Here is a 15,000-nt window from a genome sequence, read left to right as displayed (position 1 = left end):
TAGACCTGTGATTTTTCTCTAACAACCAATGAAAGACAGAAGGGATGAACTATATTTTGGGGTTCCTGAAATAAGGCAGGAACAACAACTGTGGCAGAAGTTCATAGAATGAGATATTCAGGCGTCTTACTGAGAACATGAATATAAACCATAAGTGTCTTTCTTTGTAATGAATTATGTATAACCAGGAAAAATTTCATGCTTCATTCTTATTAATGAGTTATGTACAAGCAGGATACATTTCATGGAGGGATAATTGGAGATTGGGTGGCTTTGTTTTTTAAGATTGGAGGTAGGCATAAATACAGATCATTAAGTAACAATAAAAACAACCATGGTTAATATACTAGGGACTTTTATAAAAATTTAGGTAAATGTGTAAATGACTAACCCCCCCAAAAAAATGAACTCTAGATAGGAGGATATGAACAGATTGCTTAGTTAAAATTTTGAATAAGAGTAGTATTTATTTATTTTGGGTATATACAGCTTGTATATTTTCTGCTATGCCAAAATTATTTTCTATACTAAAAAGAAAATAGAGAGTAATAGTAATAAATAATAATAAGCATCTACTTGATCAAGTAGTTAAGCCGGTGCCTGAAGTTCAGAAAACTGGGTTTCTGTTCTAAACATTCTTCTACTGGATTAGATAAAATATTGACCTTAAAATCCTAACCTATAAAATGGGAGAGGGGTTTTAGGATGATTAAGATTAAATGTGAATCATATGAAATCATGATTTAAAATACCTTTGAAATTTTGAAAAGACTATTAATATGTTATTCACACTGCAATAACATTCAATTTTTGACATTCACTAGTATATAAGATGATGTTTTCAAGGAAATAATAAGAGACGTAAAGGGAAAAAAAAATACTACCCTGTAAGATTTGTTGTGGTGTCCCCATAAGACAGAATTGGTAAGTCATCTTATCTTTTTCCATTGCCTCCCTTCCGTAGCTCTGATCCAGATCTTTCTTTCCATAGCTAACTACTGAGAAACTTCAACTTTGGCACTAAATGAATCTTTTCCTGAATATTTAATCTCTCTTTTCTTTCTTTGCCGAACTTTCTCACACCCAACATCATGAAGTCACCACCATTAGCTTAACTGCACACTAAATTTCAAATCATATTGCATGTACTGTAAAAGAGTTCTCCAGTAACTTAATACAGTTACATATGTTATATGTCTATTTTCTTTCATAAACCACGTACCATTAAGCCACCTGGAATCATGCTGCTCTGTCCTGATTGGGTGGTGGTGCCCAAGAGTTCGGAAGATAGCAAAGTCTCGCCCCATAAAATCAGCTGCAGTTCCAGAGTATAATTCTCCATCTGTGTTGTGACAAAACCACATACACATTCTTTAACTCAGTTAAGGCAAAAACAAAGCAAAACGAACAAACAAAATGCAAGTTTCATGTTATGAGAATGCTAAGAAGAAAACTGAAATGCTCTCTGCATCATTATGCAGCGTTACTTATTTTTTAATCCTATGTCCTTATTGAAGGAATTATTTTATCAAATATTCACTGATTTAGTATATGACTACTTATCTGGTACAAACTTAGAAAATCTGAATAAAGTCCAATTCAGTGAATCTTGCTAAAACATAAAATTATATTCTTTTCTACTATGACCACTGACAAACTCACAAAATGCAAACTACATTTATTATATCATTTGCTGTTATATGTGTACAGTTACCATGGTTCTAATATCCTTATAACGTAGAGTGAGGTATCATTATAAAATTTTATTCATAGCTTTATTCTAATGGCAATTAAATCTTTTATATACTTCTTTCTCAGTGGGATCTGAATTAATGAGATTTTGCTATGATTTAGAAATGCTGATTTTGTTTGCCAGAATTTTTTTCTTGCTTCTTATTTTTTAATGTATCTAGTGGGAGAAGTGTTTTTGTTATAAGCTATCAACCAGTCCAAAAATAAGTCAACCACATGACCTCATATACAGCAGAAATGTGTTTTAAGAGGAAGGAATTTTGACAAACCCAGATCATAATCACTCCAATGCAAGATTCCATCACTTTTTGACTCATTACTACTTAAATTGAATTAACTCTAGGTCAGAGTTTAATAATGGAGGAATCATAACCAGACGGTAAAGAATAGAAGGGAAAAGACAAGGGAGGGGTAAAAGAGAAGTTAATATTTACTGAATTTCACTCCGTGTTTGTCAGGCAGTTGGCACTGGCTTGACACATTCAAGTTATCTCATTTAGTTCTGTTAACAATCCCATAATGTAAATAATGTTATCCCTATTTTACAGTTCAAGAAACTCAAGGTTGCTCGGCTAATGGCAAGTCAAGGTGAAGGTTCAAACCCAGGCTTGTTTAATCCCAAGCCTTTTATACTTAACCATACCACCTTTCAATAAACTGAAGTTTGTAAAAATCACTCTTTCTTACTTGGAAACAGAAAGGGCCTTGTATTCTCTCTTCCAGAAAACATGTAGTTGCCTTTCTACATACAGTGAATTATTTGAAAACAAAACAACAAAACTTAAATATTTTCCTTCAAATAATCCATGGCAATTACAGTATATCTTAATATTATCTTGTTGATCGAATAGGTTAATGTTTATTTATTGATTTGGGAAATATGCAGATAATAAAGAGGGCAAAGATAAATTATAACTTAAGCATTTGTGTAACATAACCATATGTTCACATACCTAATTCTTACTTGCAAATAAGGGCTTTGCAATGTAAAATTGATATTCATAGTGACCCAAACCAAAGCAATTCCTTTGGAAGAACCTTTGTCTCACTTATATGTCTGAACAGACTTGATTTTGGAGACCCTCCAGAACAGTGGAGAATAGCTACACAGAGAAAATCACTGAGCAACATAAACATGTTATTACTCTAAACATCCATAGATATGAATCTCATCTTGAAAACTGAGTTTAAAAATGTGATCTTTCATTTTGGATTGTTGTGACTGAAGATAAATAAAAATGATGGTTAGATAATTTATTGAGTATAAATTATTAGTAAGTGAATTGTTCTGTCGTGTCATCCTAAATTGTCACAGCATGGTGTCTTTGGGATTCAACAGCACTTTATACTCTCTTCACTTACTTAACTATCAAGTGGAATCTGACTTGTTCTCACTAAAATATGCCTTTTTTTTTTCCAGAAATAGCCCTTTTCTGAAAATGCACAAATGTTATGATAATCTATGTATAAATTTCAAAGCCACTTTGAAATACATAAATGCCTGTTGTCTCCTTAATATTAACCAATATTCAAGCACCACAACATTTTTATTAAGGGTAATATCTAAACTTTTCCCAAAATATTAGCAAATAGATGATGTATTTTTAAACATCCGGTGAATAATTTGTTATTGGTCTGAGTGAATAAGAGGGTCTCAGTTAAAAGTGTATTGTCAAAACATCATAAAATGGTCATGCAAATTTCAAACATTTTCATGATGGAACACCTATGAGAAGATAGCTTGTGTCTTCTTTTCTTAAAAAAAAATTTAAAAAATTAAATTACTGGTTGAACCTCTTTGCCTCTAAACCACACTTAAAAAACTAAAAGTAGAATAATTAAAAAAATGAAAACTGAACAATTTAATATCAGAATTTAGTCAAACCATGCCAACAGGAGGTTTAATAGGAAATATTAGAGTAAATAATGTAATCAATCAATCATTCTTGTCATTTAGCTTGCTTTAGGGTAAGAAAATCCATACTTATGATGTTTATTATATTTAAAGTCTATTCAAGAAGCAGTTGAAATAGTAAAATCAACAACTAAAACCTGTTACTTGGATAGAAAAGGTGTTTATCTCTCTCTTGCATTTGGTTGTTTTATAACATTTTTTTATCCACCCTCATATTAGAAAGACAAAAATCAATGCAAAGCAATGTAAAGGCAGAAATAATATTTTCTTTCTGTTTTCACAAAAGTTGAGAAGGTCCTTCAGAGAAAGCAGAAGAGGTATGCAGTAAACGAGCTACTCCGTTTAAGACTAAAAGAGAATTGGCCGGGCGCGGTGGCTCAAGCCTGTAATCCCAGCACTTTGGGAGGCCGAGACGGGCGGATCACGAGGTCAGGAGATCGAGACCATCCTGGCTAACACGGTGAAACCCCGTCTCTACTAAAAAATACAAAAAAAAAAAAACTAGCCGGGCGCGGTGGCGGGCGCCTGTAGTCCCAGCTACTCCGGAGGCTGAGGCAGGAGAATGGCGTGAACCCGGGAGGCGGAGCTTGCAGTGAGCTGAGATCCGGCCACTGCACTCTAGCCTGGGCGGCAGAGCGAGACTCCGTCTCAAAAAAAAAAAAAAAAAAAAAAAGACTAAAAGAGAATTAAACAAGCGACTTATAAACGAAAATAAGTATGCAGTTTAGGCACCAGTTCCTCCAGCTACAGGAAATTACCTCCCACATGAATATGATTTTTGGCAAGAGTTAGATGATTTTATTGAACTGGAGGGTACCAGATGATTAAGTGGCCATGAAGGGCACATTCCCATCTTGTCCATGCTTAATGTCAGTGACTGTTTAGTTGCACCAGGGCTTAGATCACATTTCCTGGTGAGAATTCTATGGGGAGTCTTAACAATGATGATTGCTCTAGATAAGGTATGACATCTTTGTTGTTTTGCCCAAAAACATAGGCAGTAGTATATTCTATCTTCTCTTATTTCTCATTAAGAAGAAATGTAATATCAAACCAGAGTATATGCCATTTAATAAACTTGAACATTTACATTCTGTGGCTTTCTGAAATAAACTAAAGGTATCTGATGACTATAAGAAATTTACAATACCTCAGTTGACTTATTTTGGAGAATGGACATATTTTTTTTTAAATGTTTACTCAGCAAACTTCTTTTGTGGTTTCTAGGTCACTTATGAAGTTATCAAATTATATGTTGATTCTTAAGAATAGTGTTAATTTGACAATTTTCTGATCCTAATATATGTCTTATTGAGAATCTGAAGTAGTGTATTAATTGTTATTCTGCAATAATTCAAATGGCGTTATGATTGAGGTACCTACTTTAGGGCTGTTCACATATACTAAGCCAATTGTGAAAGAAATAAACATTTGTCCAATTTTATTAAATTGATGGTAGAATCATATATCTAGAAATTATTATCTACATTAAAAGGTGGTTGTGAATACTATACCCTACAAGATCTTTAAGCCTCTAGAAAAAAGTACCACAAGGGCAGTTTAACATTTCAAAAAAAATATATTGAACTAAGACAAATTAGTGCTGACAGATGTAAACTATCATCCAGAAACTGTCAAATACAAAAGCTGCTATTTGAGTATATGACCATTCTTTCTTAACTGGAAGCTTTCTTAACTGTCTCACAGGAGAGCATACTGTACTGAGATGAACAAAAACAGTTTTGTGAACTGCATTTCTATTATGGCTTAGTTGCCTGAGAAGTATGTATTAAAAACAAAAGTTCATATATACTCTAGACTTTCTGTTCAAAACTCAAAATGAAGTAAAAATGTGGCTTAGATCAGTGAATGTATTGGATTACAATTCCTAAGCAGGGTGTGGTGAGGAGAAACAGAAGGTGGAAACAAAACCACATTTCCTGATGAAATTGCAGCATTACTAACACAGGTGAAAAGTGTGACATGGATGTGAGCAAAATATCAAACAAACTTAAACACCAAGCCATTATGTTGTTAACACCTTAAGTAAATTCCACTCACAGAGCAGCAAAGAAATTAGAAACAGAAGGGAAAAAAAGAAAGAAAGAAAATACCCCCTCTATCTCACACACACACATGCACACACACACACACACACACAGCATGGATGAAATCCATGGATGTAAGAAAAATTTTTCACTATTACATTTATTGAGCACCTTCTCTATATCAATAAATATAATATGTTGGCTTCATTACTCATGTTGTTCTTTTAAAATTAAAATTTTTCAACAGTTTATATGTCTACATGGTATAAAATTGAAAATGTAAAATTTATAAGGTACCAAATCTCCCTCCCAGCCTTTCTACAGGCAACCACTGCTACAAGTTTGCTTATTTTATCTTTGCTTATATTCCGGAATTACACAAGCACCAAAAATGGTAGTATGCTGTTATGTTGTTTTATTTCTCACAACAAACTAGTGAAAGCAAAACTGCCATGCCATTTCATGTACAAGGAAACTGAGCTCAGAGAGCTTAAAATAATTTTCTCAATTGTATGCAATTAACTTAGAGAGTTCCTTATTTGCTCTAATATCAAGTGAGTGCATTTTGTAATGTCAAATTATGCTCTTTCCTGAGACAAGACAGCATTTTGACTTCAGGATATAACCTTAGCTAAAAGTCTCAGGACTTTGAAATAGGACTCAGTAATACCTCTTAGGGATGGAATATTTCTAAATTACTAGTGCTGCATTGCCTGGAAAAGATTTTAATGAAAAAATAAAATTGCTCTCAAGTTGACTATTCTTTCACATCATGAAAATGTGAGACAGTACTTAATTAGTGTTGGAAAATACTGAGATTTATCCTTGTGCTATGTTCACACCTGGCATTTATTATTAGCAGGTGAGTAATTGCTATCTGTAATAAAATATTTTTTTAAAAACAAATTCATAAAAAAACATTTGCAGGTGGATGAAATAAGAAAGGGTAAAAAATATAAGGTCATGCACTGTGGCTCACACCTGTAATCTCAACACTTTGGGAGGCCAAGGTGGGTGGATCACCTGAGGTCAGGAGTTCGAGACCAGCCTGATCAACATGGCGAAACCTTGTCTTTCCTAAAAATATAAAAATTAGCCAGGCCTGGTAGCACATGCCTGTAGTCTCAGCTACTCAGGAGGCTGAGGCAAGAGAATTGCTTGAATCTGGGAGGCAGAGGTTGCAGTTAGCTGAGGTCATGCCACTGCACTCCAGCCTGGGCAACAGAACAACAAAAATAAAGACTACAGCAACTTCATCTTGACAAAATTATCACTTTTAAAGGAGATTGCAAAATTAACTTTACCATGTTGGTTTGAAAAACTTAGGACATGTTCTTGGATTTGGGGACTTAATTCGGTAACTTTGCATTACTCAGGAGATAATCCAAATTCTCAACAGTCCTCAGCTTAAAAACCCATGCCTTTTTGGAGAGAAGTCATACTAAACCTTGCTAGTTTTGGAAACTAAAAATTTTAAGCTGTCGTCTCATTTTAAAGTTTACTACTGTTTGAAACTACTTCTTTCCTAGTGGGATTGATGGTATAAAAAATATTTGCTGCCAAGATCCATCTAACCAGTTTACAGATGGTTTGAGCCCAGGCTGAAATTTTATTTCCCAGTATTGGGGAAGGAAGCAGCCTGGAACCACCTTGAAATGCCTATCTTATTTATAAAATGAGGAAGATATCCAAAAACTTTTGGGAAGATAGGTTTTCCCAACGGCCATTTTCTGATATACAAAGTACAACCTGTTTATTTCTGAGACAGCTGTTACCCTTGTATGTAAAAGAGTTTGGGAAGTGCCGTAGAAAATATTTATGTTAAAAATCTCCATTAAACTAGTGAGCATTCTTTTTAGAGAAGTATGAGAGAAAATGCCAAGGAAAACCCAACAAGGGGAATTAAATGTACCATAAGAGGAAAAATTTATAGCACAGTTATAAAGAAAGCAAATAACTTCAACACAGAGAGTTACAGCTGTTGAATTAAAATGGTGTTTCAGGTATGAAGGATTTTACCAGGTATAATATGGCCTGTTTCTTTTTCTGTATCTTGCTATCAATGAATTCAGAAGTTAATTTATTTGGTCTTGTCAATAAGCACTACATGCCTCTGAAAGTTACTAAACCATTTTACCATATTAGATAGGTTAGGTCTGCACTTCCATCTGAAAGTTCTTTTTCTGAAACACCTATTGTTCTTTCTGGCCATATCCTCTTCTTGACCTTCTGAACTTCACTCATTCTCTTTGCCTTTTCATAAACCTATATGGCTTTTTCAAAGATATTCAAATATAAAACTAGAACTGTGGAGTTTCATTTTCTTTGTGGACTTTGGGTGGTTGCATACCATATGAACTATGTAATACCTACTTGTCATCATTCTTTCTCAGCGGAATATTAAAATAAATAATCAAGCAAGTCCCTACTGAGAAACACAGCACAAATTAAAGCTGCTTTGGGCACACTTCAGCACACTGCTTTTTAAGGAATATCTATCCTTTTTTCAGTGTGCAATTTAAATAAGTATAGGCTGTAAGTTCATACAAAATATGACTCCTACCCTTTGTTTAAAAGAACGTTCAAATTTCAGCATGTATTTTTGAGGAAGTCATCCACAAATAATCACTAGGCCATCCGTAAATAGGAAAATTGTTAAGTGTGCTAGGTATGCTGCATTCCTTCAGGTCTTAAACTTTTGTTAAAATGCTGCATAAATGCATGAAATGGACTAAAAGTGTCCCCATTTGAAAAGCAACAGAGGAGATAATTCATGCCACAATGGATTTCTTCTTAATAGAATAAGGATCAGTGAAACATGGTGATAAAAGAAAACACTAGAGAATACAGAAAAAATATATATATCTTCATGGTTAATATGGCAGTCAATATGACTAGAGTTTATTTTTCTGAGTAGAAAAAAAAAGAAGAGAAACATGGAAAACTTTATAAACTTATGACACATCAGATTACTTAAATTTAATTTTTTAATCAAGATTTATTATTTAAAATTTAATTAGAAATTTTAGATTTGAAAAGTTTCATTATTATTTTGTTTTGCTATTAAATAATTCTTTTGCATATTTTACAGAAAAGGGAAACAAAAAGGTACATAATTTCTACACAATTATGTAGAAAAATACATTCAAGAACAGAATCATGACCCAGAATTTTTTTATGTTTTAGGTTGTTGGTATGCTCAAAATTTCCAAAATAAAAAAGAAAGAAAAAAATGATAAAAGAAAGAGAAAACAAAAATTTTAAAAATTACTTCATGATTTGCCACTTTTTGTTTGTGTATTTAGTTAACTCCAGTACAGAGGTAGTTAAAAGAGTCTGGAAAAAATTCTTTGTTTTTCAGTACAGACTAAAGTTTTATCTTATTTGTATCTACGTCTATTATTTTGAACTATAAGCATTCCCCACTTATAAGCAATGCTAAATGAAAAGAGGAGAAAACTAGAAAAGAAGGTGGTTACAGAAAAGGATAGAGGAAGTCACATCAAATATTTTGTTAGATTTTCCAAAAAGAAGAGCTAATTTTAATAAAGATGAATACAGAATGTATCTTCCCTTAGCCAGTATGTGTAATATGATATTAGGATGAGCCAGCATAAGGTAACACAATGGGTCTTTGCCAACTGTACCAAGTGGGGATGAACAGTAATTGAGCCATTTGAAGATCCTATTCCATTTCAATTAAAAGAATCAGAATAGTTGGTGCAATAATGAAAATACCATTTAGTGTTTCTTCTTCATTTTCAAACATTTCAATATATCACAACTAATTGCCTTGTAAAACAATTATCATTTCAATAATGGAAAATCTTGGTAGGTAAAAAAGAACACGGAAACTGTTATCTGTAGAAAACTCACTGTTTGATTGTTGACTACGCACCTATTAAAAGAGATGCTGTCAGCAGCTTAGGGTCATATGGACTCTTCCCACGGCCGTTTTCAAAATGTGAGTTCTCCAGCTTAAAAATATTGTCCTGTAGATTTTAAAAAAAAAGAGAAAAGGGTTTCCTTTATATATAAAAGGGAGTGTTTTCAACATATCAGTTAATCAAAGAGATGTCAAGTATTCATGTCCAACACAAGAGTTATTTTTATTTGTTCAAATTTCTAAGATGGCAAAAAAAATCAAGTGTATTGAAAGTAGGTAATGCAAGCCAAATATCTACTTAGCTTAATGATATTTAGTAGCAATTAGCACGTTACAAGTAATAATGTGTAAATGAACGATAAAGAACAGGATGTGTCATGATAAGAGGAGAGTGATTATTTTATCACACAGGTATGTTAAGATCTATCATAATGGCTTTTGAGGAAAGAATGTTAAACTTAAATAAAATGACTCATTTCCTTCCTTTGTAGAAGAGAAAAATAGCAATTCACTACGCTAGTTGTCTAGAATAAATTACACAATCTTGTCTGTATGTACTTTCCGGAATACATGCTAAATAGCCATCAAATTTATTTTCCCCACTATGTCCTTTGTACATCTTTGGTGGCTACATGCTTCTTGTGTATTTTTAAGTTACATCAGCAGCAGGTGAAGTGCCTGAAATGCCTCATTCACTTCTCTAAGAGGGAAATATCCCAGGTTAGGAGAGCAGCGTGCCTGGAGGTGCTGTCATTGGAATAACAAGCGCATTATTACCACGGGAAAGCCTGCTCTGTTGGGTCCCTAAGTACTCAGAAACAGGAATAAACTTTTGGCTACATATAAAAAATATACACATGTCTCAAGGTAGAATATGTGCAGGAAAGCGTGACATCAAAAATCTTGATAAGGAGATAACTAATTCATGCTTGAGACCCTGTTGTCAGAATGTGTCTACCTACTGCAATCTATTTGTGACAGTGGAGTAAATCTGGGGACATTTCTGAGCATTCTTTTAAGAACCAAGTGCCCTGGGAATTAATTAGATAAGAATATGTATGCTTTTTCCAGTAGCACATTAAGTTATCCACAGACTGAAATAAAATAGCTTTTTATTTTTTGGCAATTTCTCTACTATTCACATAAAAGTATTTTCTACCATCTTGGGAGAGTAAATGATGTCCATTTTATGATCAATAAGGATCGTTTTATTTAACATTTAATATTTCTGATGGAACTAATGGCAGGGTTTCAAATTATTACTCTTAAAACTAATTTGAATTAAGGATGAAAGTTAAAAAAGGAAGAAATTCCAAGTGTTCTGTTTTTATTACCGTGAATGAGAATTACTAATTCTATTCTTCTTTCTTTGCATTTATTCTGTATTTGGCAATTAGCTGTCCCGTACTAATGATATTTCTTTAGCTTAGTTCTAAAATCTCTACTGTGAAATAATTTATGGGCTTTCACAGAATTGTGCTAAGTTACAGTGGAAAACGCAATGAGCCAGGCACCAGACTTAGCTCTGGTTTTCTGGTCACCGTTTCATATCTCTGAGCCTCTAGTCCTAAAATGTCAGCGCAGATAAGGATATTTAACATCACAAGTTAATTGGGAGGGTTATATAATTTATTTGAACCATTTTAAAAGCAGCAAAATTTTTAAAATGCTTTTCATTTCTATTCTATTAATAATGTTAATATTACCAGTACAACAAAATAATATGAAAATTAACACAGGTTGTTGCCATTATTTTCAACTTTCCTAACATAATATGAAAGAAATATTACATTAAGACATTTATATAAATCACTAAATTCCAAACATTTTCACAAATACAAATTTATCGTAGGCATTTAAATATTAAAATTATATGAAACAACATATTCTATTCAAAAACTTAGAAGAATCATTAAAGAAATACCCAGATATATGTGTGTTTTGATTAAAAATTAGGAAATAGTAAAAAGGAAACATAATAAAAGACATATACCCTATTGTCACAGTTCATACAAAATATTAAAATGTGTATATGTGACTATATATTACAGATTAAAAGAAGCAGCACAACGAAGTGGTAGTGTGGTAGAAATTATTGCTATAAATATTATCTTTTCTTGTACTCGAGAAGATATTTTACACTACTGATACAGACAGAGGTGCTATCTCCTCAAAGCATAAGATACTTTATGTCTGGGATCATATGTCCAAGTTAATCAGACAATGCCAAGGTAGATGAGAAGTACTTCCAATTTCATGCAGTATTTGATTTACAAGGTAAAGGATTAGACCTCATAGGAAGAGAGGTTAAGCGTGTCAGTTATGGTTCAAGAGAAGATGAAAAACTATCCTTCGTCATGGTGTCAGGTAATCAAAGCTGGCATCCCTTTCCTTTCCTCCTTTTTGTTCAACCCCATAAATAAATACTAAGTTAGTCACCTCTTTTACTGATACATAATATGTTTCCTTTTAATATAACTCCTACCCAAATTTCTGGGAATCTACCCTGTAAATCTTCTATATTCTTACGTGATTCCATAGAGAATCAAAATAAATTGAATTTCCTTTCCAGTCTAGTGAGATGAGGATCTGAAATAAATATAATTTGATTTTTGGATAGGGAGATAAAATGACATTTCTTACACATGTTTGTAGTGTAAAATTCATGCCCATTACATGTAATAATGGACTTTAAGGATGTTGAAATCGGGCAGAACTGGGTGTTATCTCTGGCTATGCCTTTTATTAGCTCTGTGCCTCAGGCAAGTTCCTACACCCTTCTGAAACTCAGACTCCTGTAATAAGCAGATACGAAAATCCCATAGTTGAAGTGAAGAGTTCTTGTAATAATGTCTACAAAATATTTAGTATGCCCTTGAAACAGATTTATTAATTTCCCTTAACCATTGGTTATAGTCGTTACAGTAAACTTATTCTGTTCTACTATGATTGAAATATCTTATGTCACAGTGGAAATGCCAGTCTATATTTTTATCAGTCTTAATTATAAGGCGTGTTTGAAATATACGTAAATATTTCGACCTTTCACAATGCATTGAAAATTCTTCTTTCTTATAGGTAGATGAGAAGCTAATTGAAAACATTTCATGAAAAAATAATTTAAATTAGAAAAAGTACATTATTTTTCTAATATGTGACATTCTTTCAAAAGGAATATAACTGCCAATTCATTAAAATATTTTCTTGAGAATCTCTAAAATTTAAAACATTATCACATAGAATGCGTGTGAAAATCATCAATTAAAACAGTGTCCTCTTTAATATATCTGACAAATTTAATGTCATTGATATAAAGAGACACTATATTGCTGTTTCTGTTATCTAATGAGCAAGACCTTAATTTAGATGTGTGAAGGTATTGAATTATCATGAAAGAACAGTGCTAATATAATTACATATTAACACCGTTTGTTATCATATGAAAAATATCACAGAGACCACTATCTAGCTTTACTTGGAAGGACTTTCAAAATCTGATTGCTACCCAGTGGATTTCTGTTTTGGAAGACTGTAAAATAGATCACATATGCAAGTAATAAGACTGAAAATCCTAAGACCAATGTTTACAATTAAACTGTATAGCTTATATGTCTTACTTGGGCTGAAAGAGTTTTCACTGTAGAAATACATGAATAAAACTTTAGCTACACGGATTCTAATTGCTTTAGCAGATGCTATGAGCATATCATATAAGGTTTTGTGCTATATTTTATTACATGATTGCATCAGTTTTCAACGACTGTTTTTAGCTTTCAAGACCACTCTCTCCCCTTTGTCTTTTGGATTTCCTGAATGTTATTAGACTGTGGTGAGGTAAGGCATTAGAGGAAATAATAACTGTGCTAATGTCTAATCCAAAGTCTTATAAATCATAAACCATTGGTGACTTCATGGCAATAAATTTCCTAAATCTCAATCTTGTCCAAGTCATAAATTTAGGTAACAAAGTTGTAATTTTAGTTGTTTTATTTAATGATTAAAACATAAACGATGTTTGTAAAAGAAAAAGAAAGGAAAGGAAAAGAAAGGAAACCTTTATATATGTGATAGGATAAATATTTTAGGTGGGAAATTGCATAAAATTATGTGAAAACTAATAGTTGGACAGTATTGAAAGAATGCATATTATCATTTTTTTTTCAAATTGTATTTCCTGCCTTTCTGTTTCTCATAAAAGACACTTTCTATGCCAGTTATACTAAATTATTGAATATTCCCCTGGTCATGCCATCCTTTTCTCATCTCTGCCTGAGATCCCTTCATTCTGCTCTTACTCATCCTCAGCCCCCAACCTGAGGGTGACCTTCTTTTCCTTTGAGATTAAATTCAAAAGTCACTTCCTGGAAGTCTTCAGAGATTCCTGCTGATATAATTGGTTAGTCTTCCTTTCCACATACTTGAATTAACAATAGTATACAGGCAATAGCTATATAGGGTGAAACTACTGGCTTCAGCAAATAAAGAGTGTAATAAGATCTCAGAGGAAATATTGTGACATATTGCACTTTGACCAAAAGAGATCCTTCTGCAGATCAAATTTATCCATAATTTGCTTTTCCTTAAAAGGCAACTTTAGATATACACTGTGCAATATTACAGTCACACGTTGCTTGTGGTTATTTAACTTTAATCAAAAAGAAAAATTCCATTCTCCAGCTTCATGAGTCACATTTCAAGATGTCAATAGTCACATGCAGCTAGTGGCTTCTATAATGGATAAAGGCAAATACAGAACATTTCCATTGAACAACACGTGTCCAAATCCTGAATCCTATGCCCTTAACAGCACACAATAGAGAGTCCACAGTCAGAGGACCTCCAGGAAGAGAAATTTTGACATCAGATCACAATCATAGTAGAAAAAGTCCATGAGATCTACAAGGAGGGATCACACTGAAAACATCAGTTTAGTTTTTGGGTTGTTTTTTTAGGCCAGGAGTTATGCCAAGTCATATTTAATGGTAGTACAGATGAACAAATACTCACTCTATTTATCCTGTATGTCATTCTTCATGAACTTGGAGTCACTTTTCCCTAATATAAGCAGGTACAAATTTTACCTATTATGTAAAGATTAGGCCATGATGCACAGTACATTAAATGTCCAGTTATTTTCCCCAGGAGAGAAAAATGTATTATCTCTGGAACTTGCATAGCAATCTATTCACATCTTTCTTCTGTTATTTTCTTTAAACTTCAAACTTGATATTTGGTGATGCATGTATTCCTTTTTTTTATTAGATTTTTTTTAAAGGTAAGGGACAAATCTAACTGCATTTCTTTCAAATGTAAATATAGAGCTTTGCACTGAGTTAAAGCTCATAAAAGAATCAATGAATGAGTGAAAAAATTAGTAACTGGATGGAAGAGACTGTGGA

The 15,000-nt window shown here is 32.9% G+C and overlaps 1 protein-coding gene across 4 annotated transcripts in view; it reads right to left on the bottom strand.

Annotated features, from left to right (window-relative positions):
* SEMA3A (semaphorin 3A) overlaps nt 1-15,000 on the bottom strand; it is a 559,757-nt gene that overhangs the window by 79,633 nt on the left and 465,124 nt on the right. For all 4 annotated transcript variants that reach the window (XM_077998087.1, XM_028846125.2, XM_077998086.1 and 1 more), the window contains 2 exons: nt 9,614-9,707; nt 1,223-1,342 (listed from right to left, as the gene is read on the bottom strand). In XM_077998087.1, coding sequence (XP_077854213.1) covers nt 1,223-1,342; nt 9,614-9,707 — 214 coding nt within the window. The remainder of the gene's footprint in view (nt 1-1,222; nt 1,343-9,613; nt 9,708-15,000) is intronic.

This window comes from Macaca mulatta, chromosome 3, assembly GCF_049350105.2.
Source record: "Macaca mulatta isolate MMU2019108-1 chromosome 3, T2T-MMU8v2.0, whole genome shotgun sequence".
NCBI classification, from domain to species: Eukaryota; Metazoa; Chordata; class Mammalia; order Primates; family Cercopithecidae; genus Macaca; species Macaca mulatta.
Note: the sequence above shows the minus strand (reverse complement) of the source record. Positions and strands in the feature narration are given on the sequence as shown.